The 24,860-nt window shown below is 37.0% G+C and overlaps 1 protein-coding gene across 6 annotated transcripts; it reads right to left on the minus strand.

The window, feature by feature from the left end:
• Positions 1-1,147: 1,147 nt before the first annotated feature.
• On the minus strand, positions 1,148-24,758 carry LOC108164502 (paired box protein Pax-2a). 6 transcript variants are annotated; one of them, XM_017300278.2, is made up of 13 exons: positions 24,431-24,758; positions 21,936-22,308; positions 20,969-21,109; positions 20,865-20,903; positions 12,722-12,887; positions 10,852-11,049; positions 8,611-9,083; positions 6,425-6,510; positions 4,133-4,379; positions 3,891-3,989; positions 3,116-3,646; positions 2,325-2,432; positions 1,149-2,255 (listed from the first exon to the last, which is right to left on the minus strand). In XM_017300278.2, exons 2-13 carry the CDS (start codon positions 22,300-22,302, stop codon positions 2,095-2,097), a joined length of 2,616 nt encoding a protein of 871 aa, XP_017155767.1. In that variant the 5' UTR covers positions 22,303-22,308; positions 24,431-24,758; the 3' UTR covers positions 1,149-2,094. The 6 variants fall into 6 exon arrangements, with proteins under 6 accessions (XP_033250314.1, XP_017155767.1, XP_017155768.1 ...); XM_033394423.1 differs by lacking the exon at positions 24,431-24,758 and having other exon boundaries at positions 1,148-2,255; positions 21,936-22,302; XM_017300281.2 differs by lacking the exons at positions 3,116-3,646; positions 3,891-3,989 and having other exon boundaries at positions 1,150-2,255; positions 24,431-24,757.
• Positions 24,759-24,860: the final 102 nt, after the last annotated feature.

A 24,860-nucleotide genomic window follows, 5' to 3' on the forward strand; every position in this document is an offset into this window, starting at 1 on the left:
CCACTGATCGGTAACAGGCCATTTTATTCTAAATGTTATCATATATATATAAATAAATTTTTATATATAAGTACATGTTTACTAAAAATATTCATATATATCTAAAACGGAAATCAATAAAATCCATAAAATCAATAATCAAAGGGTTTCGTGACAGGAAAGGCAAACTTTTCAGTTTGCTTTATCAACGCCATGCATAAAACTCAAGTTCTGATCTCCGAAACAGGAGAAAACGAGACGGTTCGTGAGTAACGGTAACCGTGCTACCATACTAAAATACTCGAGTCTCATTCAGTATACACATATACATATGTATGTACGTTAGCGTCGGAATTCGTATCGGAGCTGATGACTACCGCATGCGTTTGCTATTGCTGTTCGCAAAAGTGACAGATTGATTTGTTGGTTAATGATAGGACGGGATATGAAAGATATGAAAAACATAGAGAGAAACCTCTGCCATGTTTTAATGGAAATTCTTGCACTTCGTTTATCCTCTTTCCACCAAATGACCTAATTGATACGAATTTAAGAATATTTGATATGTTTCCATACATCACATACGCGAGACAGTAATTTTTTTTTCTTCTGTCTATAATAGTGATCACGCTGATAATAATGGTCTATCTATTTGATTCTGGTTTTTCGGTTGTTTCGTATTTTCAATATTTGTAAAGCCATAGATTTTTTACCCTTTTACTCTAACTCTTATATTCTCTGAGATATAGGCAATAATCAAGGCGTAAATGAAGACATAGCAAAGTTTATGTTTTATGTGGTTGGAAACGTTTTCTTCTGGGTGCTACAGAAAACAACCAAAAAAAATTATATGTATTCCCTATACTCTTTGAGTATCGGGTTTAAATATGAAAATCTCATATACTATATGAATATTTGAATGAATAAAAGAGAAACTGGGTTTTTTTGACCAGACTCTTTCACCAAACCAAAGATTTTTATGTTTTGCTATTCTTTTTCCATTTCTGTTTACCTCCAGTGAGACTCGTAGCCGAACAAATCGTTAAAACCTAGTTTTTCTAGTAAAGTAGTACGATAAGTTTTCAGTCGGACAACAGCTGTTGCTCATAGAACTCATAAATATCATGCCTGTTGCCATCCATATCCATTACACTAGTAATTAACGTTTTTACTTGTTTTCATATATTTATTTTCAATTAACACACACATACAGTTATTCGTAAATATCTTTAATTTTGGTTTGTGCTTTCTTATAAGTAATGGGAGTTACCTAATATAAATTTAGAACTAATTATAAATACGAGTACGAGTAAAACTTCGATTTCGATATCCATTCGAGTATTTCAAAACAGTACAGATGCTTTTTATATTAGCAACACATAAAAATAAAGTAGGGCTCATAGTGCATGTATGTAAATTTATTGAATTAAATAGTACGTTACGTACACATACATTCATTCAAAAATCCATCATGCACGTCAACTTTCCAGTGAACCAAATGTATGGATCCGAAGCATGCGCTTCTTAAACTTATTTTATGTGCTCGTTGTAATACATCTTGATTTGGATTTGGTGCATATTATACGCTATATTAATACACTAATTATCAACGTCAATTCCCCTTCATTAATACACGCTTATGTACAATTTATACATAAATATGTCTTAAGGTTTTGAAAGTTTTTAAAAAACTTGCATGATTTTTGGTTGCGTTGTTCCTTATTGAACATTTTGGTTTCTTCGGTTCTTATGTATTAGGTGAATTACTAACTTACGTTTAGACCAGTCCTTGTTTGTTCTTTTAAAAAATACCTAGATTGCAAGCCTTGCACGTGAAAGGTCGAATCAAACAATAAATGCAAATTTGTATATGGGAACCGTTCACATTACTATAATTGTAGCCTTTGACATTCAAAACAATTCAAATGAGATTTTTTTTAATTATAAACAAACGGTACTAAATATTGCAAGACCCTCTGTTATCAATCATTAAACGGCTAGCGATTATAAACAAAAAATTTAGAATGTACGAAGACCGAGCTGAATAGAATTCGATCTATCGTCGTGTTCAATCAATAATAATTAATTCAGTAGAGGTATTTATTAGATTGATGATTATACAAGGAATATGTCTGATGTCTCAGACTTTGTGCATGCACTACCAGTTGGCGACGCAGCTGATGCTAAAGAATTGGCCCGCGTTGCAGCTAATGGCGAACGCAGGTCCTGGCTCAATGCTGACTGTGGCTGCCCACCTTCGTAGTAGTAGGATGAGTCTGAAATACATTAAAAGACAAAAAATAATATGAACAGATTTCGTTAATGAAATGTGATGATTTACTTACTCACTAAGCCGCCGCTCGCACCGTAACCATAGGAACCATAAGCACCTCCATATTGTGTGTAAGCTGAACTATAGGCATATTCTGTACCTGGTACAACTGAGCTACATCCTGTAAATACAAATATTTTAAAAAACCATAGGGGATTATGTTCAAAGTGGATCACCAGAATAACCAAAACGACACATATAAAAACTAAACAAAAACAAAAAAATTTGGGAAGTAACAAAAATTATACCATAACAGTTTGGAAATATTTAGATATTAATTTAGAAAGTCATTAAAAAAATCAGTACATATGTATGAATATATGTATGAATGTTTGTAGGTAGGCGAAGGGTAAGATGAACGGAAAACAAATATATTTACGCCTACAGTTTATTAAAGCAATTCATCAAAGTTCCCTTAGGAAAGAGATTGTTCCGATTTCAAGTCCCTCTAAAGTCGAAATGCCTGCATTTTTTAAACCTTTTTTAACATAACAACTTTTGTTTCCCGGCAAGAGGATAATATTCAATCATTTTAATTTAGATGCAACGCAAAGAATGAAAACTTTATCAATGAATGAAACATTATGTTGAAAAACCTAATAATGTGGTACTCGTTCTCTTGCATAGGTTTTTAGATTTATTTATATATAGGCTAACAGGGCTAGTATTTAACTGTATTGTTACCATCACCAGTATTGTGCGAGAGACAAACGTGCTGAAAAGAGAGCTAGTTTTTCCGGCTCTTCCCGTGCAGATGTGAGGCGTATGCAAAGAGATAGACATTTCGTTTTGTTTGCAACTTGCCTGTAGAGTAATGATTAAAACTTGGCAGTACTGTAGGTGTAGCATACATGCCTACATTACTACATACATTTGTATGAACTTCTGAACGATCGTCAGCAGCGCTGACATTTAGCGAAGAGGTGCCTCCGCTCGGTTGAAGGAGTATTAGAGATGAGGTATGTGTATTGGTATTGGCAATGGTGCTGGCGTTGCTTGTTATAAGTTGCTGTTCTGTTATATGGTGCAGATTTGGTAAGGGTATATGGTTATTCTGCTCCAAATTTGGTTTGTTAGATTCCATGCTCTTATCAGATCTGTTGGGATTCTCCTCCCTGTCCCTGCTGACGCTTCGAACCACTGGCTCCTTTATAAGTAATGTACTGTTTATATTACTTTCGGTGTGATTTTGCTCGTTTCGCACAGTCCTTGGACATAGTCTGGTCGAATCGGAGCTTCCCGAAACTGCAATAGCACCTTGTCCCGCTGGTGAGTTTGAGCCATTATCCAAGCTTGTTATTGACGGATAGCTTCCGTTTTCAAAGGCTATTGCGGCTATATGCATAGTAACAATTTTGAATCAGTTTGAAAATACTTGTTTTTAAGAGTACTGTACTATGACCTAAAGCGAGTATACATATACAGTATCTAAACAAAAAACCGTTTATGATAGCGGAATTATCTTTTCAATTATAAAATATTGGCAGAGCAAAGTTGTAAAACTTTTGGCTTCATTCGCGCAAAAAAGTGATTCCTTAATTAAACCTGTTAGAAACATTCAAACTTGATCTATCCTTACCTGCGTAGAAGGGTGCGATTGACTGTTCCTGTACTGTATTTGTACTAAGCTTCATGTCATGCATACTTATAGGGACTAGTGGAGTAAGCGAACTGCTGCCTACATCGGTCAAGTTCATAAAGAATAAGTAAAAATGTATATGTAAACGTAAATTAAAGATTAAATAAAAAGCTTCAAAATAAAAGGAATTACTTAACAACATCTTAATAATTACTTATCGAAAATTTTGTTTAGTTACTTACCGATAGATGGACCGATTGTTTGTGTGTACAGGGAGCCTGGAGACTGCGACATTGTGGCTATACTGTCATATAGCATAGAAGTATCATTGCCAGTTGGTGCCGCTCCTGACATTGATATCGTGCTGGCTGAAAACCCGTTTGATGGTTCATAGTATGAGGGAGCATTGGTACCGCTGCCAGTTGTTAAATTTCCTAGCTCGGAAAGCAGTTTGTGTTCATCCTTAATGCACCATTTCCCTGACCATATCTTAAAAGAAAATGTATAATTACCAGTCGACATAAAAACTAGGGGGAACGCAGTGAGTTGCTGCTGCGGCCGCAAATCTATATTTATTCCCGATGCATAGTATGGCTACATTGAGCGACAAAACGTGAGTGCGAGAAAATCAGTCTGAACGTGTCGTCGGGCGCTGCATAGCGACCGAAAATTAATTTGTTACTTTGGGCTATAATAATAATCCGATCTGATCAAAATTCGGCAATCTGGTACATATAATAATTTTGCCTGATTTGTAATTTTCCCGTATCTCAAAAATTGTGGATGCCACAGATTTTCGCTCTTTGTGGGGGCGGAAGGGGGTGGGGCGAAATTTTGAAATACACTTGTGCAGGTTCGATATCACAAAAGTGTTGACGCCAAATTTGGTTGCTCTAGCTCTTATAGTCTCTGAGATCTAGGTGATCACTTTTTGCGATAGGCAAAGCCGACCATGAAACGTGTGAGTTAGAGGGAGACAGAGCGAGAGAAAATTAAATTATTTTCATCATTCATTGTCATTCTCTACGATTCTGCGATTTTTGGTTTCCTCGTATCTTTAAAATTGTGGATCCCACAGATTTTGGACCTTTGTAGGGGCGTAAGGGGGCGGGGCGAAATATCACAGAAGGCTGGATACAGAATGTCGTTGCCCTCGCTCGTATAGTCTTTGAACACTAGGCGCTCATAGGGACGGACGGACAGACAGACATGGCTCAATCGACTCGGCTATTGATGCTGATCAGGAACGCCCTCTTTGGACGTTACAGACGTCCATTTTCACCAAAAATCTAATAACATATACCCCTATACATATTTTGAGTATCGGGTATAAATAATGGCGAATGGTGAATTATTGAGAGCAGGAAGCAGATCGGGGAGAGAGGCGTCGAGAGAGTTTCAATCCAGCCTCCAATGAAAAGAGTTGTGTTGCGAAACCAGTAGACGAACGACGTGTAAAATCAGTACCATTATATGTTTGTACTTAATCAATGATTAAAACTTTACTCGTATTAATGAACAACGAGGGGAACGTTGTGAGCTACATTAGATACTCAGTCAGTATGGCTTCTCTCTGCCAGAGGCTGATCACTGCACGATAATAGACCATAATAATAATCCGATCTTATCTAGATTCAGCAATTTGGTAGCTTCTCTATGATTCTGCGTTTTTGGTTTTTTCGTATCTTCAAAATTGTGGATTCCAACGATTTTCGTTCAGTGTGATATCACAGGAGTCTGAATACAAAATTTCGTTGCTTTAGCTCTTGTAGTCTCAGAGAACAGAAACGAATTAATTGTTAGTTGCTACGCAAACCTCATTCTCTCTTTCTTTCTCTCCACAGAAAACATACAACTAATAACAGAATATCTGAAAGAAACACATATATACCATGACATCTTCAAACTTAGTTAAAAAAAGACAATTACATAAAATTTAGACAGCCAACAAATATCAGTAAACATTATAAATAATATAGCCATGTGACATATGATTAAACAACTCATCGATGGTCCTCGCAGCTAGTACTATTAGATCTCATGTCGAACTTATTCTCCTGACATCAAATAAATAAATAAGATAAACATCGAGCATTTATGTACATCCGCTTCGTTTCTTGGTACTATGGACAAAGAATTTCCACGATAAGTACAGCTACCTCTAATTGAGACATCACCAGAAGTTCCTGAATTCTATTCGCTCATTTGTTCATGATTCCAAATGGCATCTTTCGCAGCAACAGAAATAGTTCACAGTACTGCGGCAAATGGTTTGCTGGGTCAGCTAGTAAAGTATATGCATATTCTTGATCGAAAGCAGAAAAAGTCTTCTCTGATAAATTTTTTTTGAGAAGCGTCCAAAGTGCTTTCTTACTTGCCTTATAAATATTTGACTAAAATACGAATAAGCTGGCGGGGTATAATAATATTGTCAACAGTGCCGCCGCGGCAAAAACTATAAAACCACTTATTTCTGATCTGGATAAAGTCAACCCGACAATGATATAAAAATGTAAAAAAAAAAAAACACTTACGTTTGGGTAAATTGGATCTCCACTGTAGCCCAAGCGTTGCCGCTTAGCTTCATCGTCTGAATGAATGTTTGTGTCCCGGTTTTCATCTAAAAGTTGGTGGAAAAATGTTCAGTTAATTTAATTAGTGTGACTGTTGATATCAATATTTCGTTAAGCTTTTTTGTTCATAGACGTTGAGTGTCACGTGCCGCTTAAGTGCATTTAGGAGTAAGAGCCACGTTGCCGTAGAAGGCGTGTTTACTTCAACACCCTTCTCTGCTACACAATTCTTGAACGCTCTACTATACATAGTATCCATTATTATAATGACATATAATGTAGAAACATTAAGTATTGAGTAAGAACAAACCCGTTACAGTCAGAGCTATTGGAATAGTATACTTTACACTGATAGTAAAGTAGATCTTTAGCTACGACTTTCAACGCATTTAATATATTGGACTACAAGGATATACTTTGTATAATGCTTTGCAATGTTGCCTTGCAATACGAAATTACACTGAGGTTAAAATGGTAAAATCAAAGTTTTTGTACTATGCTCTTACAGTCCTATAAAATTAGGTATCAGAGAATTAGAACAGGTTCGAAAACACATTACGGCGGCAAGTTGTCTTTCGGAAATTAAATTCTAGGAGTAGATGAAACTAAATCAACTAGTTTACTTCCACCGAGATTATACTACAAATCTAGTTTGAATAGTGCCTTTTTGCTTGTCTTGATTAAAATTTGGAAAACTAAAATGTAACCTAGCGAAAATTCTGCTTGCATATGCTACTTATACTTTAATTCGTATGTTCCTATTTCTACTCCCAACCACTTTCCACCCCCAATAAATACATTCCACCAGCAGGAGGTCACTCAGCAGTTGTGACTCGGAGTTATCTTACCAAATTTTCCGCACATAAGCGCTACATTTGTATTGGAAAGTAGCAAGGGTGATATTATATCAAAGGGAATTGACAACCAATTTATGAGAAGCTGGACAGTATTTGAAGCATTGAGTAGATATGAGATTTGCGTTATTGCTTTTTTATTACCCATATAGTGACAAAGAGGTGACCTGCTGACGAGGAATTCATCTGATAACCCCTATCCGAATAGGCAATCCAATCTGAACCTTTTTGGAAAAAGGCATGCAAAGGGCGTAAGGAGTGGCCGCAGTCACAATCAAATCGGATTTTTTTTTTCAGAAGGCGATGGTTATCGTTTTTGTTGCTGCACATCTAGGGTGCAATTGCCATAGCCATTAGTACGTATTTATTGAAAACGACAAGTCCTTGCTGGGACTTTACTTAACAGCATGTTATTCTTATTATTTAATGCATTGTGCAATGTGCTTTCTGTTTCTGTTTTTGTCCTATCCTATTTCAAATCCGAAACATTTTCTGCTATGCTTTTCCTACCACCGCCACGTAATTGAGATATAATCTTGTTACACAGCTCAAAATGTGGTTTAAAGATAGCCGTGATACGACCACAAAATACTTCCCGTTAATGCTACGCACTCTCAGTAACATCTTTTCTCTTCTTACACACATCTGTCCTGGCATTTACAAATTAATTACTTAAAAATGAAAAGGACGTTACCTATTTCACTTCACGGACCATTTAAGTTCTTTTATCAACATATGTTAAACATGAATGAGAGCCTTAGGGGTACAAGCTAATATATATTAATCAATTAATATTAGTACCCACAACCAAAATAAAAAATTATTATCTAAAATCTGTTAATGGTTATTTATGTCGAGATATTATTACCAAATTTTATTTTTGTTTTCTATATACATATGTACATACATACATACATTCATATGTACATATGTACATTGTACATTCATATGTATGCATGTTCATAACAATTTATTTATAAACGGAACACACTTAATTCGGTGTGTTATAAAAGCAGTCTGCCAAGAAAATGCCGTTTCTTAGCTCTTATAATCTCTGAGATTTTATGCGAAGATGGTAGAATAAAAACAATTCACTGCACTTATAGTAGCCAAAATACGGGAGGAACAGGCGAAGAAGAAAGCTCAGATTGTAATAAGAAATATATGTATGTATACAAATAATATTACGTGTAATAGATATCTCGACTCTACATTTTTGGCAATAACACATCTTATCATTAGATGAAATCCCTATTACCATAACGACTTTTATGTGCTCAAAACGATACGTACCATGGGTTTCGATTCTCTTGCGTTTAAAACCAGGATCTGTTGTATTATTATTGTTGTTAGTGCTGTTGTTGTTGTTATTGTTCTGAGAATGATGTCCATGCTGTATACCGAGAATTCCATTTATGCTATATCCAGTCGTGCGGTGCTCAGGCCCTGCGCTGACATTCCCACTGCTGGTGCCATTACTGTTATTATTTAAGTGACCTATTGGATCTTGGACGGTGTCAGCAGCTGACGTCGGTATTGGGGCGTGGGCAATTACTGCAGATGCCGCAGCTGATGTTGTGGTGATTGCGGAATTAGTGCTGCTGCTGCTGGTCCCAACGCCGGATGCCTGCGGATCGCTATTTGCACCTGTACTACTATCAAGGCTCTCTGTGGCATTATGCCCGCCACTGAGATTCTGCTGCATATGATGCTGCTGATGATGATGAACATGCTTTGCTTTTTCGGCGGCCTTGTTCCTTACAATTCTGAAAAAAGTCAAATAGTTTAAGCAGAGAAGCCCATTCAGTCTAAAGTATTTTTTTTTGACACAGTAAGTTATGGCTAATCAATATACTTTTATAGCCCAAAATAGTACAGTTTTAAAAAACGTTAAAACTTTTTTCTTTTGAAAATTTTCCATCCCATGTATAACAGTGTAATTGAATAAACTTTATATACATATGTATAAAATATATAAAAAGTATATAGGAGTAAATAGCTGCTATAGGAAATACAGATACACACCAATTCTTCTGAGACTCTTTTTATGAGCATTAAATCAAATAAAATATATTTTTAGAAACATTTTTACCTAGCCATATAAAATTGAAATCGATGGAACTGCAATGGTAACCAATGCTTCGATCCGCGACGCTAGCACTTATTTCATGTTTAGGATTAGTAGTTAAATTAATGCTAACTGCTGTATGTTGTGGTCCCGTAATTCAGAGAGACCTACATATATTTTTAATGTGTGTAAGAGTGTATACAAGTTTAAGTACATTTGACAGGTTGATTTCGCAGTGGCCATAAGAAATTTTGAGGGTTGCAAGAAGAGAAGCCCATTCAGTCCAAATGATGGAAGCCGACATCAGTTTCAGATTTTCGATTCTTTCCTGCAAGCGCCGGCTCAGAGACGGGATGAGCAATTGGGTATTTGGGCAGTGCACACAATTGAGACATATGTTTGGGATGTGAGTAAAGTACAACTCGTTGCTTTTACTGTTGTATACATATATATCCTCCAACATTTGATTTGACTTGACTTAGAGGGCTGAAAACTAAAATTGGTTGAGTGCTATGAAAGTCACTTTATTAAGTGTCTGTCTCTCGGGAATGTGAGTCGAATAGGGGAGTGCTGCCACAGCCGTACGCACAATTTTGATTCGATTGAATCACCACCCTAATCATCGCTCAAGTGCTATCTCATCACACATTGTCGCATTATGAAATGTTGTTGTTGATTATCCCTTGAATTACCCCACCTACCACGACTTGTGCCCTATCATCGGTCACATGTCAGTGATTGGATAGAGAGCAATGCATAATCGTAATACGCATCGAATTGATTCTGAATGGTTGCACGTGTCGGGTGCGGTTGCAAATTCCAATTCGAATTTATAATTTTTTAGACTATTTCAATAGAATGGTGTAGGTGAAAGGTAATGTCTGGTTCGCGTTGCTCGCAAGTGCGGCTCGTGCGTGTTAGCTTCACAAACCACAAAAGGATGCCACCGTTAAAGCTGATCTCGTTTTAATTTAGTATTGTAGGGCTCAGCCACTTTATTGCGGTTGCTTTGCAAATCGCTTTAAGTAGCTGACTCCTGATAAATTCTTGGTCGCCGCTAAAATGAATTATGGTCAAAAAGGAAGTGCGTAAATAACAGCAATGTGGGACAGCGAAAGGCCACGTGGCATGGCCAAGTCACTACGATGATGCTGTAGGCAATAAAGCCGCACCGGATGGTGAAAAGGAAAGTGCCTTTTGTGGTGGTCGTGTGTCAAGCATTGTGCCGCAATTATGAACGCTAAAAACTACTTAGATATTTTTATTAGCTGGATGGTTGGGAGCAAATGAAGCTGGAGTAACATCCAGTTTTGAGGAAGCGGATACGGAAGTTAGCTGCATGACAGCAAACAAACATGGCAACACTAACTTAACGCATTGCGGACGTGCGCATGTCCGTTATGTTTTGCATGAATTTTTCATGCCCAAAGCCCTGACTCATGGTTTTCAAATGCATTCGTTCTTACCGGTTTATTGAAGAAACACTAGGAACATTGTCCTGGGAGCATATACCCTCCGCCAAAAGTCGATCTCGTATCTCCCAAGCGAACATTGTGGGATTTTCCCGCTTATAGTTGGCTATCGCATCCACAACAGGAGGTGTCGCTACTTTTGGCTTCGATCCGCCTATAACACCCGCCTTAAAGCTACCAGTCTCGTAATATCTGGAAATAGCATAACAAAGATTTTGTTTTTTGTATAAATGTGTATAAATTAACAAGAAGGATCGAAATTTTTGGAGACAACTTATGATATACAAAAAGATAGTTATATCTTGGATACTATATTAACAATACAATGTAAATTGATCCATTTAGATAAAATTATACCTCGAAGTTGAAAAGACCATATCTCGCATGTCTCGCACTATTCGAACGCAGCTAATCGCATCTGATAATTTTATCAAATGACAAAGTCATTGTAAGTTATGTAAAAGCACACGTTAATTCAAATGTAGTAGTTTATGTTGGCTAACTTTATCAACTGACTTTGTGATTCTGATGTCGGATATGATATATATTATTTAAGGAGTCAGAAACGTTTATCAAATGACAAAGTCATTGTAAGTTATGTAAAAGCACACGTTAATTCAAATGTAGTAGTTTATGTTGGCTAACTTTATCAACTGACTTTGTGATTCTGATGTCGGATATGATATATATTATTTAAGGAGTCAGAAACGTTTACATCCGGGTTTTATACCTCCCCACGTTCATTCAAAATCGAATGTACCCTAATACTCTTCGATTACCGGGTATATAAATTTGTATTGGTATAGTGGTATGTTCAAGTGCTTTACTACAATCAAGTGAATATGAAAATACAAAATACACCTTACATGGTCATATTTTTATGATGTACAATTGATGTTCAAGTGAAAAGTAGTCGATTCGACGAAGCTTGACCATCTAGCGTTAGGAGTACCCTATATTTTTAAGTATTCAATTAAAAACAATTAAAATACCAGCAATCCTTTGGGCCGAGTTTCGATTCCGTGTAACAGTCTCTCGGTAACATTGAGTTGGTTAAATCCTATCACCGCAAAAGATTTATTATCCTATTCGTGGTGCATACGTATATGTTGCTGCAGCTTGGCCCAAGCATCCTTAATACATTTTTACATAGACATATGTACATACATCTGTACACGTACTCGTATCTGCGGTAAGATTAATTATACCCGATACTCAAAATGAGTATTGGGGTACATTAGACTTGTGGTGAAAGTGAATGTGTGTAACATCCAGAAGGAAGCCTTTCCAACCCCATAAAGTATATACATATATTCTTGATCAACATCAATAGCCGTGCGATATAGCCATGTCTCTTGACCTCTCTGTCCGTCTTGTTTGACGATCTGCGGCATCCACAATTTTAAAGATCATAGAGAAGGTCAATTGTTACCAGATTGCCGAGCCAGATTGAATCATTATTAAATACAGAAGGAAGAAATGAAATCGCAGTGGAGGGGAGCGAGATAAAACGGATTGTGTTGTTGTGAGAATGGAGAAAAAGAGACAGATGCGTACACTAACACTAAGTATCGGATATAAATGTATAGCCGCAGCCGCTAGTCGCTCGTTTTCATTATATTCCTTTTCTCACTCTACGAATATCTTACTTTTATTAAGAATTCGATGAAACACTAAGCTAAAGCCGACCAGCTTGTACATACATTTGTGGGCTTGAAAAATGCTTTAAAGGGAATTTTTGACAAGCCTATAGAATCAGACACTAAATAGATAACTAAATATTGGCATAGCTCTATATGCAAACCATAGTATTCTAAAGATGGTATTTTCTAAATTTCATCAACTTTTCTTCATGGATAATTACCTTGATAGTATTTTAGATACACAGCCATGGCTCACACGTAACTGGCGGGATATGTCACATGGACGAACACCATTGTGCGCCAGCTCCACGATGCGCTGGCGAACTACATCAGGCAATGGGCGTCCGTTAACAAAAACACCTCCCAGCTGATTTACTCCTCCATGACCTGTGAAAAATTAACGGAAAAAGAATTTAATTTTAATTTATTAGAAGTTTTTCTGTAGAAACCCCAGAACTAACATAATCTGCACGAATTTTTTGGAAGTCGTGGAGATACGTTATATCTTCATTTTTAAGAGGAAGGGATCAGATAATTATTATAGGCAGAAAATTAATCAGACAAGAAAGGAAGGATGTGATAACTTCGAGGGCAAATATTTACTTTACCTTTGCAGATCGATCTTTAGATTTTTATACAAATTTGGTGTAGCGTACAAAGCTACACATGAAATTGTAACTTTGTAACTTATACATGTGTATATACATATGTATGTATGGCATTTGCAATTAATAAACCACGCATTTTAAAGGATCATTCCACACAGTTTTGTACTTTTACACTTATTTGAATGTTAGATTTGTTAAACACCTAAACTTAAGAATGCAAACACATACGATTTTTGCACGTGAGAGTATATATGTATGTACATATGTGCATGGTGGGCCCTAATAGCTGTCTCACTTTTTTAAAGTAATCCTGTACAAAAACCAAAATTCCTCAGACTTGCAGCCGTTATGAATTCTTATTCTTACGTTCATTGTGAAATAAGTTCACATAGTCAACATTTCGTTCTGTATAGCAATGGAAAGCATAAACGTTAAAAGCAACTCTAGCTTTGTTCGGAATTCGCATTTCCAAAAATGCACTAAAAAATCTAGGATTGTGCATTACACTCTATCTTTGTTCAAGAGAATTGGAAGTGCTTCAATGTCCCACATAGTAGGGAAAAAATGCACAGTTACAAATTCCGGGATGGTAAAGATGTCAGGGAGAAAATAAGAGTGAACTGTGCAGGTTTTGGAGTAAAAATGGCAAAAAAGCTAAATGTGAGCAGTACAACCTTTAAAAATGAATTAAATTTAGGAAAAATTAGCTTAGGAAAAAATCTTACAAAAAAAGCGCATTCCCGGCCTCATTGAGGGTAAACAAAAAAACCAGCAATTCCTGAATGAAATCGGAAGATGATCAAAAAATTAAAAGCTATACACAAAAAGCACTTTGGTAAACGTTTTAGCTTATAAGAAAGCAATTGAGAGATATCTGTTATGGTTTTGGGAATCATATCCACATTATGAAATATCAATTTTTGTCATGCTTTTCAAAATAATGTCTTTTCAGTTTGGTGAGCCGTTCTCTATCCTTTCCGTATCTGAATCCATTGAACTTCTGCATATTTGGTTTCATGCTGGTAATATTCAAAAACCTATAAAACATTAGTTGAAACAATTTAACCGCCAATCGCAGAAAATTTGGAACGAAATTCCCGATGAGGTCCACTTGCATCTGTCTTCTAAAACGCTTAAAGTTACATAAAGCTGACTGGGAATTATTTGAGTTTCTACGGTGACCGCAACTCTACATTTATACCCGATATTTAGTCAGTATAGCTCTCCTCCGGCAGACGCCGCTAATATCAAACGACACGACAAAGAGTGCCTGCGAGAGAGTTAGAAAATTATTCTGAGCGTGTTTTGGCTTAAAAATGTTCTGATATATATGGTCATTCTCTATGATTGTGCGTTTTTAGTTTTGTCGTATCTTCAAAATTGTCGATGACACAGATTTGCGTTCTTTGTGGGGGCGGAAGTGGGCGGGCCGATGTTTTGAAATATACTTGTAACAGTGACATATCGCAGAAGTCTGGATACAAAATGTCGTTGCTCTAGCTCTTATAGTCTCTGAGCACTAGGCGCTCATAGCGACGGACAGATAGATATGGCTCAATCGTCTCGGCTATTGATGCTGGTCAAGAATGTATATATACTTTATTGGGTCAGAAACGCTTCCCTCTGAACATTACACACATCCATTTTCACCACAAATCTTATATACCCCTATACTCATTTTGTGTATCGGGTATAATCAAAAATTGTATAACTAATGATTATATGTTCGTATAAAATATATAAAATGAGTTTTCAGCCTAAACTTCACACTAGTTTTGATTTATAAGGTCCACGCTACCCTGTATATGTTTTTGGCATACAGAATTGTCATAATAGCACCGCTCAAGACACATTTTTAATTGCGAAATAACGTACACAAAGAGACCGACCTCATCTGCAGATTTAAGGCAAGAGTCCTAATGATAAACATGCCACCAAAACAGAAGAGAGCACTTGTTTCCACCCCATTTAAAGTCTGACACTTCTCTGCGGCTTTCGCAATTATATTATACGTTGGAATTTGCAACAGTCTGTACAGACTTTTTCCACTTGTCTTTATAAAATAAAAAAAAAGCCAGAAGAAGCAGGAGCCAAATTCCGATTAAAATCATTTTGAATATAATTAGTTTGTCATGCCACAACTAACTATTAAATATGACTGGCTGCTATCCGCTACTCCGCTCAAAATGTTACTATTGCTAACCAGAATATACATATGTATCTGCAGGATCTACAGATCTGCAGAAATATGTGTGTTTGCTTTATATTTTTCTTGAGCGTAGTATACTCCATTTTTAGATTAATTCAACAATATCCCGGTTTTGTGCAGTTGTGAATTTTTAAAATTTAAAAAAGACCAAAAAGTCAATTCGACTTTATGATTGAAGAGTAGCTTTTTTAAACGCTTATCCTATATAGGGTTAGATACAACTGAATATTTTTCATCTTCATTCTTAAATCAGATCGTTATTCAAATCATGGGATGGCTGAAAAATCTTCGCAATTCGAATGTGCAGCTGACATTATCCAACTGCCTTCTGATACATGTTTAAGCACGATATACCTGAATGAGACCTAAGGCTACCAATCTGACGATACGACACAATTTAAGGACTCAATTCAGACCAGAGCTGCTGTTGCATCTAGATGCGCCCAGCAGGATGTCGAAAGAATAGAATATCGGAACAAAAGACCATTGTTTGAATCACATAATACTTAATGGCAAATACAATTCTCATATAATGAAGTATCTATAGACTCTCAGTGACAGAGATTCATAAAATTCCTTTGTTTCGTTTCACTCGTAGATACCTAACAAATAACAAAATATTATATACATACGAGTGTACACATTTTAGGTGGCTAAATATGTGCCAGCGATCATTATTTGATTTGATTTGGCTTTATCTAAGCAAAAGTACTCTTCCCACTCTTCTCCCTTAATATGAAGCGTAATATGATAAATATTTGTTTTAATAAACAATGCCTTTGCGATAAGGAAAGCCTGCAACATGCTTACCCTACTACATTCACAAAAGAATTCAGTTTTTACGAACACAGTTAATATACAAATGTATGTACATACATATATATGTAATTGACAAGAGCATATTTCTATACACTATTTTCAATATTTTTCTTGATTAGAAACGCAAATATAAATTCCTTGTGATCTATAAATTCCCTCAAATGCATACAAATTTCAAGAATGAATGAGAATAAATGAACACAAAAATGTATGCAAATGAAATGAGAGTCTCACGTTACAGTTGAAACTTGTTTTCAAATTGTTAAAATAAGAAATACATCTTGGGACGTTTGCTTGCTAGGGACTGGAACGTTTCGTTTTATAATGTAAAGGGTTATTACATGTATAATATTCCATCATATTCTGATTGTATCGGTAGGCGGTCGAGAGATCCATACTCCAATTTGGCGTTAATATCGCCGTATTCGGTAGCGTTATCTCCAAAAGGTGGTGTACAGTTCCGAATAAAAATCAAAACTCGGAGGAGCACAGGGTTTAGACCTTGCGTGCCATTTTTTTTAACTCTACGTTTTAGCTTTTTGAACTCTACAACCAGCACTGTCGCACGATATCTGAATTCATTTAAAAACTGGAAGCGTGACCGTAACCGTAAACCGAACCCGGAATTGATGCCGTATTCCGATTGCGTCAACGAAACTCTGATTGACGTTCCGTGGAAGGAAGCACTAGAACCGCCACTGGATTTCGGCTGCTGGAGCTGAAGTTTGTGTTTCGTTTGTCTACTTCTTTCAAAAAGTAGACCGGATCGAGCACTCGCTTTGCTGCTGCTTCTTCAACACTGTTTTAGCTTTTTTTTTAACCGTTATCACCGTTGTTTTTTTATTACAAAATTTCTGTTTCGTTTTGTGTGCCGTAAAATATTGTTAACCATTTTTTCCGCGCTGTTTGCTGTCAGCCGCAGAGATCCTGCGCACGGTTTCCTTATTCTTATCTACCTCGAAGTATTTTTTACTTATCTCTATATCTACACCGTGAGGAAGGGCGCGGGCGTGTGAGAGTGTCCTTGGATATCCTTGGTTCTTGTTACGCTTACACCACCGCACCGCACCGCCCACCCTTAACGTTTAGCGCTCACCACTGGACTGCCGTTAGCTCCCCTCTGCAGCCAGCCAACCAATGAAGATGAACGAAAACCCGAGACCCAGAAAAAGGCAGAGCAGAGCATCGCACCAGACGACGACACTGGGTGGGCAATCCTTGTGGCCAATCCAATGCTTATGCCATTGATAAGAGCAGGGCAGGGAAAAATTTCGAAGTGAAGGCGTTTATATTTAGTGAAAGTACTTTTTGTTGGTTGTTGCCTCTGACGGTTGTCGTATGTAGATATGTACCTACAAAATAAGTATAGTTAACCCTATAAGTGCTTTTAGAGATCGGTATTCAGATTCTACATGCCAAGCTAGAAACTCTGTTTTTTCTGAACGGCTTTAAATTTGGTCTACCAAGGTTCTCCTTCTGTGGTGTATTTAGGGTACGCCCATGACTTGCCGCTGCCTTTGCTTTAGCTGGAGCAAGCATGGAGCTGTAGCGAAAGACTTGGACTTCGGGAGCGGGTGGGAGGTTTTGTATTCCACCAATCGTCACCAAGATCAACAGGCGTCGTAATGTGGTTGCACCAATCACAGCAAACCGTTATGCCTACCACTTAAGCACTGCCTTGCAGTCTTTGGCCATCTCTCTCACACACTTGTATGTTCTATTGCCGTTGCTTCACACTAACACTTCGGTGTTTCGGTATTTCCCCATTTCGTATTTAATGACGATTGGCATTTGGGTGTATGAATGTTCAAAGACAAAATAATTATGTTAGCGACAAAAATATTAACAAAAAGTGAACTTTTCTCGCTGCATACGACTGTATAATATACATACGTACATATGTATCTAAATATGTAAAATTAAAAAAAATCACGGCAGAAGTAAATACAGGAACTTGCGCAGTGGTTAGAAGTGGGATATTATACGAGTAGATGCTCATCCCATCCCCCTTTTGTGGCCTAAAAGTAACAACTACATATCATTAGAGGCTTGGATTTTTACCAGTAATTCCCAAGATACAAAAACAACAATTTGATTATGATTGTATAGCGTACTCTTGAATTAACATTTTCGGTGTATAAAAACACACTGGGGAGTATAAATCTTTGATATGAGGCATATCGCTTAGATTCTCTGATTATTTTTGCGGCTTTTTCTGTATGCCAAATGGCTTTGCTCCTTCTCCCGCCAACGCCAATCGATTAAATAATATTTATGATGTACAAAGACTTGTTTCATGCACATATGAATATAACTCATAGATCGATTAACATAATCTAATCAGACTCAAGAAGCTGTAGTTCATTTGGTTTTTGACTTATCCAAATTGTGTAATAATACGAGTATATACATATGTATGTATGTACGTTTAAAAATACACTGAGATTCTTGAAATTCACAGGAACATGGCTTCCCTTCCCCTTTTAATAAAATAAGACATTGGTTGCATGATCTTTTTTTTAGTGATTCGGAAGGTCACGTCCCGACGCGTAGAGAAAATAAACAAATATAATATTTTTTTCGTTCAGAGGTACCAATCCAGGAATCCAGCATCAAGAACCGGGATTGAATTAATTTGTACTCAAGTCGAATAAATAATCGAATTTGGCTCCAATTTCACTTGGGTGTCATATTTTTCAAATCGGCAACAACAATTAATCGAATGTAATTTAATAAAACAAGACAAATACATATATTAATATTCAAATAATTTCCAACTTGTCTTGACGAAAATATGGTGAAAATAGTTTCTTTAAATTTCCTTAAATTGGTTTTAATTTAGAGTACCATACTAACCAGTCAGTCAGACTCCCGGACAATGCGCAATATTTAATAGGATATCGTCGTTGAAAAATTATGCAAATTATGTTTGCTTCTATTTCTTGATTCCACAGGGCAGAGTGGCGGATGGGGTTTTATTACAGTTTGAAACAGTTGGTAGAAGAAGGAAGAAGAGCGAGGCACAATAATAATTAAAGCAATCCCCCAATGAATGGTACTCGAAAAGTCAAAGCATAAGTTAAAAGCGATTTGTCAAATTAAAATTAACGTGGGCTCAACGGAGGCGGAGGGTGGTTGCACAAAAGGATGTGGAAGCTTCAGTAACACAGTAACAGCGGTTTAATATACAATTGGGAATTCATCGAGGAAAATTTGTAGCAGCAGTTCTTTTTCTAGAAAGGAACAGCTGGGCTGTTCCAGACACCCATTATGATGTCTAACATACGAGGGTGTATCACTAAGTACATGTGTCAGTTATGATACCACTTTTTTATATTTTTTGTTTGGCAAGGTATTCTATTTTTAGCTCAATTCATTTGGTCAAGCAATTTTATAACTTTTTTCCCTTTTCAAATAATAACTTTTCTCTTATTGTAATTTTTCCAGTGATTAATTTGTTATCCATTGAAAAACCGCCGAGCCATTTTTTAAAGCTTGAAATCGTAAAGTAGTCACAGGGGCCTTAATCTAAAGGATATGCCATAGTAGAAGCAAGTTTGAGCAATCACGGCACCCATCACGCGATATCTTATTCCCAAAATGTCAAATATACATATATAGTTACTTATGTATTATATAGGTTTCTTGAAACTATACTAATATAAGATATGATGCCATAATAATATCCAGAAGGATACATATGTGCAAATAGACAGATAGATAATTCAAATCCGAAAGACAAGCATAGAATGAATAGAAACAGGCAGAGAGTAAACGAAAAAAGGGAATCTAGACTCAGCTTCTCAGCTTGATCAGAATGCAATTCAAACTTGTACTTTATGTTATAAATACATTATGAGTTCGCATATTTGATTATTCCTTCTTTGTGTTCCAAAGGGCTGGACAAAATCATTAGGCCCTATTCAAGGGTATCAATAAATGTAAGTGCATATATATTTTGCATATAGGAAACATTTTAATTTAAGTTTTATATATATAAAATTATAAAATAGCAATCACTTATTTATATACAAAGTATATCTGACTACTCGCTTTTATTCTCAAGTTTTTATTTAGTGGCAACAAAAAAGGATGTAAGAAGACACAGGAAGCCGGAAACTTATTTTAGATTTTGTGGCTTCGGTGTTAACCTGATTTATATAGTACTGAATCGTAAGATCGTATTTATGTGGTTATAGACTTGCACTTGCGCTGTCCAGCCACCTTATTAGGTCTATTCCGTTACCGTGAATGTTGTAATGTAATCTATACTATCATATCTCTGATTGTCTCTTTATCTGAGTCTGATTCAGAGCTTTAGGTAGCTTGATCACCATGTGAATAGCATGCAGAGACAGAGACAGAGCCACAGCCAGAGCCAGTGACCATCAACACCAATACAAATAAATAAAAAAACAACAAAAGAAAAATACCATCAGAGCCAGGAAAACACCTTGCGGTCAGGATGCATTTTTTCAATTAGACACGAAGTTATCTGAGACATTTCATACAAAGCCACAGAAAATTGATCGGTCAGTCAGTCAGTCAGTAGGGTGAGGGAATGGAGTTGAAGCCAAAGTCTGTGTCGGTATCAGAGGTACATATATGTATATATGTATGTATATGTAGATACGTGGGAGACAGCTACAGTCATAGTTTCTGCACAATGTCACACGAGAGTGGAGTGAAAAAATTGTGATTGAATAGGAATATTATGCATCAACTTACCATCACCAGATATACTGCCTTGCGAGCTGTGTGAATCTTCTGAAATTTCAATTGGGAATAAATGGCCTTTTCAATGTCTGTATTTGAGTGTATGTTTGTGGTACCTGCCCCGTTTTGGACTTCGTTCATTGCTGTTATCCATTCAACGCCTTGTGACTGTGAAATGAAATTGTTTGTGGAGGGCGGGGTTGGGGCATCCGCTATGCTTCCAAGTATACGATTTGTATATTCATCGAACTTATGCACTGCAATGTATGGACAAAACAAAATAATAAGTAACAACTCCATATTGGGTGAAGTGTGCAAGATTTAAGTGTTCATACAGATAGATGAACAGATGATGGACGGACATTGCTCTATTGATTATGCTACATTAGGCTACATCTACTCTAAGAGTGCCAGAGTTAATTAGTGTAAAAGTCATATGTACATATACTTCTAACATAAAAGGTCCAAAATCAACAAGAGAATAGCGATCTTAAAAATATTTAGAAGTTGAGGAAGAGACAGACACTAAATGATGTCGTGGGCCATTCGAATGGGTTAAGCGCTTTTCCTTTTTATCCGAGAAATCCGTGACTCAAACGAGGAAACTCTTTCATTTAATTTCTGTTGGTTATGGCATTCGTACACATCGAACAAGACGAAGAATCGAATTCGGCGACAACAGGTCGCATCTGACTAAATCTTAGGAGAGGAAATAAAAAATCCCAAGTCGCAATACCCCACCGTCCCCACCCCATCCTTTCGGCCAGCAGTGGCAGCAACTTTGGCTATTGTTCTTCAGTCAAGCGATGTTCAGGCCCGTCCCCAGTTTAGTCTGCAGTTTAGATTTAACAAGTTCTCTTTCTGCTGATCAACCTTTCTCGACTGAAAATTGTAATATCATAAAAATTTAATATACAATTTACATACTACATGAGCAATTACTTGAAGAATTGTTGATGGAGTATTTGAATATCATTTTATGTATCACAGAAATATAAGTACTGCGGATATTTATGTTTATGTATAATATATATCAAATCAAATGAATTCCAAATGGATACATGTATGTACAATGTAACTTACATTTTGACTTTTCGTCAATTTGTGCTGAGGTATAAACGATTCCGTTGTTATGATGGGGATGATCATTCTGATGATGATGGGTGCCGATGGTGATGCTCAGGTTGTCACCTGTCGGAGCGCTCTGTAGTGTGTGTATGGTCGGTGAGACAACCAGATGCTGCTGTTGCTGTGAGAGGTGATGGTGTTGCAGATGCTGTTGATTATCGTGCTCATGCTGACTCGTGTTCGTATTCAGCGCTTGATCTTGGCCATGGTTACTGTGGACAGGCAAGGGCTGGTGGATGATGTGGTGCTGCAGCTGATGCTGCGAGAGCGTCGCAAGCCCATGGCTAAGATGTGACGATGTCTGCATTTCCATTATGATCATCAGAATCTGAAAAAAGGCAAGCAAATAATTCAACCGGGATAGAAACGTTTCTGTAGCTGCCAGAAATCCGGTATTCTCGAAATCAGGGAGCTAAGCTACTTAGTATATGATACACCACCATCAGCATCAGAGAGGGGCAGTTTCTACCTGACTACCTCTTCATAATTATAGATAAGAGCCATAGAACGTTGAACTTACTGCCACAGCAAGAACAAAGGCGAAACCGAACCAACCTTAGTCTTATGCTCGAAGCGTTGGCGAAAGCTACTTGTTCTTATCCTCGTACTTTGGAAGCTACGTGGTTCATTGCCAATAATAAACCTGCTTTAAGTTACTTAGACTGATCAACTATTAAATACTTCGTATATATTTAAAATTTAAGAGAATTACCGATAGTAAAGCCTTGCATTACAAAATCTAAATAAATCCTGCACGAGTATGTTGTAATGTGCAGCAGCTGATCAGAGATTAAAATAATCATTATTAAGATTGATCTGAGGAATAAACAATATCCACATATTCGTCGCACAAATTTGAGACCAACGATATCCTCTATTTCCTCAGTGCATTCTGGCGAACAGCGAAGGAATATGCAAGAAAAAGCATAAAAAGTCATCCACATAACGATTCGATAAGTTAAGCAGTAGCCTAAAGCTAACCAGAGCAGCTAGTCTGAGCCTGTGCTCTCCTGGTCTAAAATATAGGTCATGTAGATCACGTCAGAATTCATCGGCTTGTATTTGTATACAATGGCTTTGAATTCAATTCTTCCGGCGGCTTATTTACTAAGGTTTAAAATAAACCTAATTCTACAAATTTCCATTTTACTCAGCGTATAGAGATGTTTCAAACTGTCCGCCTAATAAAGGTCTAACGTCTAAACATTATGAAAATGTCTTTAATATTTTAGAAAACTTTCCGCAGTTGATTATGTGACATGGAATCTTACAAGTCAGAAGCCACAAAGCATTTCCCGCTCATTTCCTTGTGATATGTTGTCGTGCCGGCAACATCCCTCGACGACACTGGAAGGACAAAGCGCGCGCGCGTGTTTGCTAGCACTCATTCACCTGTTGTTAATTGACCTTTTTGAGACTATAACTCCCTTAAGGGTCATTGCAATTGAGCAGTAGGGAAGCCAAGTGCATGTGTGCGCGAGAGTATGCGTATTCATGATCATGAAACTCGAGTTGTATTTTCTTAGCTAGAGTGAACCATCTGTTTTCTGATGTCAAGAATTTTCACGGTTACTGCCTGAACATATTAGTTAGTAGAAAACATGGGATGGCAACGGATTAATCTATTTTGAGCAATTTGCAATATATATTGCATTAATATAGAATACAGTCAGAATTAAATAAATATTACGGATAAAGGTAATTATTTTTTCCTTCCAGAATGCTGCTTATCACTCATGGTTGTAGATATGTATTTATAATATTCGGCTGTTATTTGGCTGTAACGGAGCGCGGGAAAATGACATGAAACGATGAAACGGTGTATTTACTTTTTCGTACCGCACCCCTGTATTTTATAATTTACGATTAAATACAACAGAGAGAAACAGAAATGAAACTTTACTTTTTTTTAGCCGAAATAGCTCCTTGATATGAGGTCATGTACATAGAAATTCAAAACTGTGGCCAAGCAAAACTGAAGTCACGGTCGGTCAAAGCATAGGCGAGGGCAGGGGCGTATGCGAAGTTTCTGTTTCTTCGGCGTTCTTTTCAAGACCAACTTACTTCTATTTTTTTGTCGTAATACATTCAATTCAGAAAATAAAAGTGGGAAAATATAAACGCATTTTCACACACTCACTTCGAATAATGGCTGGCGATGACGACTCAAACGACTCAGCTCGGGAGTCTATGAAAACGGAAAAAAAACAGCTCAAGGTCAGGAGCGTGGGTAAATGTTGCCCAGAGTTTGCCATACAAACCAAACACGATCGTACATTACATACAATTTACAATACTTTTGTAGATTACGGTTAGGATTGGTTGGATTTTTGTACGCTTGCAGAGGGTAGTACTAATATTGATAGTTTATTTAATTTAGCTAAAATTGAATTACCGCTCCCAGTCCCGAGGCTTTTAAAAATTGCTGTCGACAGCGTAAATGTACTCACCGAAACTATCTACACATATGTTTTCATTTCCAGGCTCAGTCGAACTTTTTGTACTTGTATTCACTTTATATTCATTTGAATTTTACCACGAAATCCACACTTTTTATAAACATTGGAGCCTTTAGGCATTTAATAAATATAGATTATTGCGTTTCAATAAGTACACATCCAAAATACATATACATTCAAGCAAGTTGATTTTTATACAATGCGGCAGCGCGTACCACTTGTTGGGCCATATGTCCACGATACAAACCGCGCTCCAGGTGGATGGATCATGGACCGTACGAAGCGACCGACTCGAGCGAAACTAAATTGTTGAATGACAATGGACGGCGGAAGCCTGGTTTAAACCACTCAAATTCACTGGGGATACTTTCTGTGTGTGTTTCTGTCGGCCTATGTATCTTTTGAGTCGCGCTCAAACTTG

The sequence above is a fragment of the Drosophila miranda genome, chromosome 5 (genome assembly GCF_003369915.1).
Source record: "Drosophila miranda strain MSH22 chromosome 5, D.miranda_PacBio2.1, whole genome shotgun sequence".
Lineage (NCBI taxonomy): Eukaryota > Metazoa > Arthropoda > Insecta > Diptera > Drosophilidae > Drosophila > Drosophila miranda.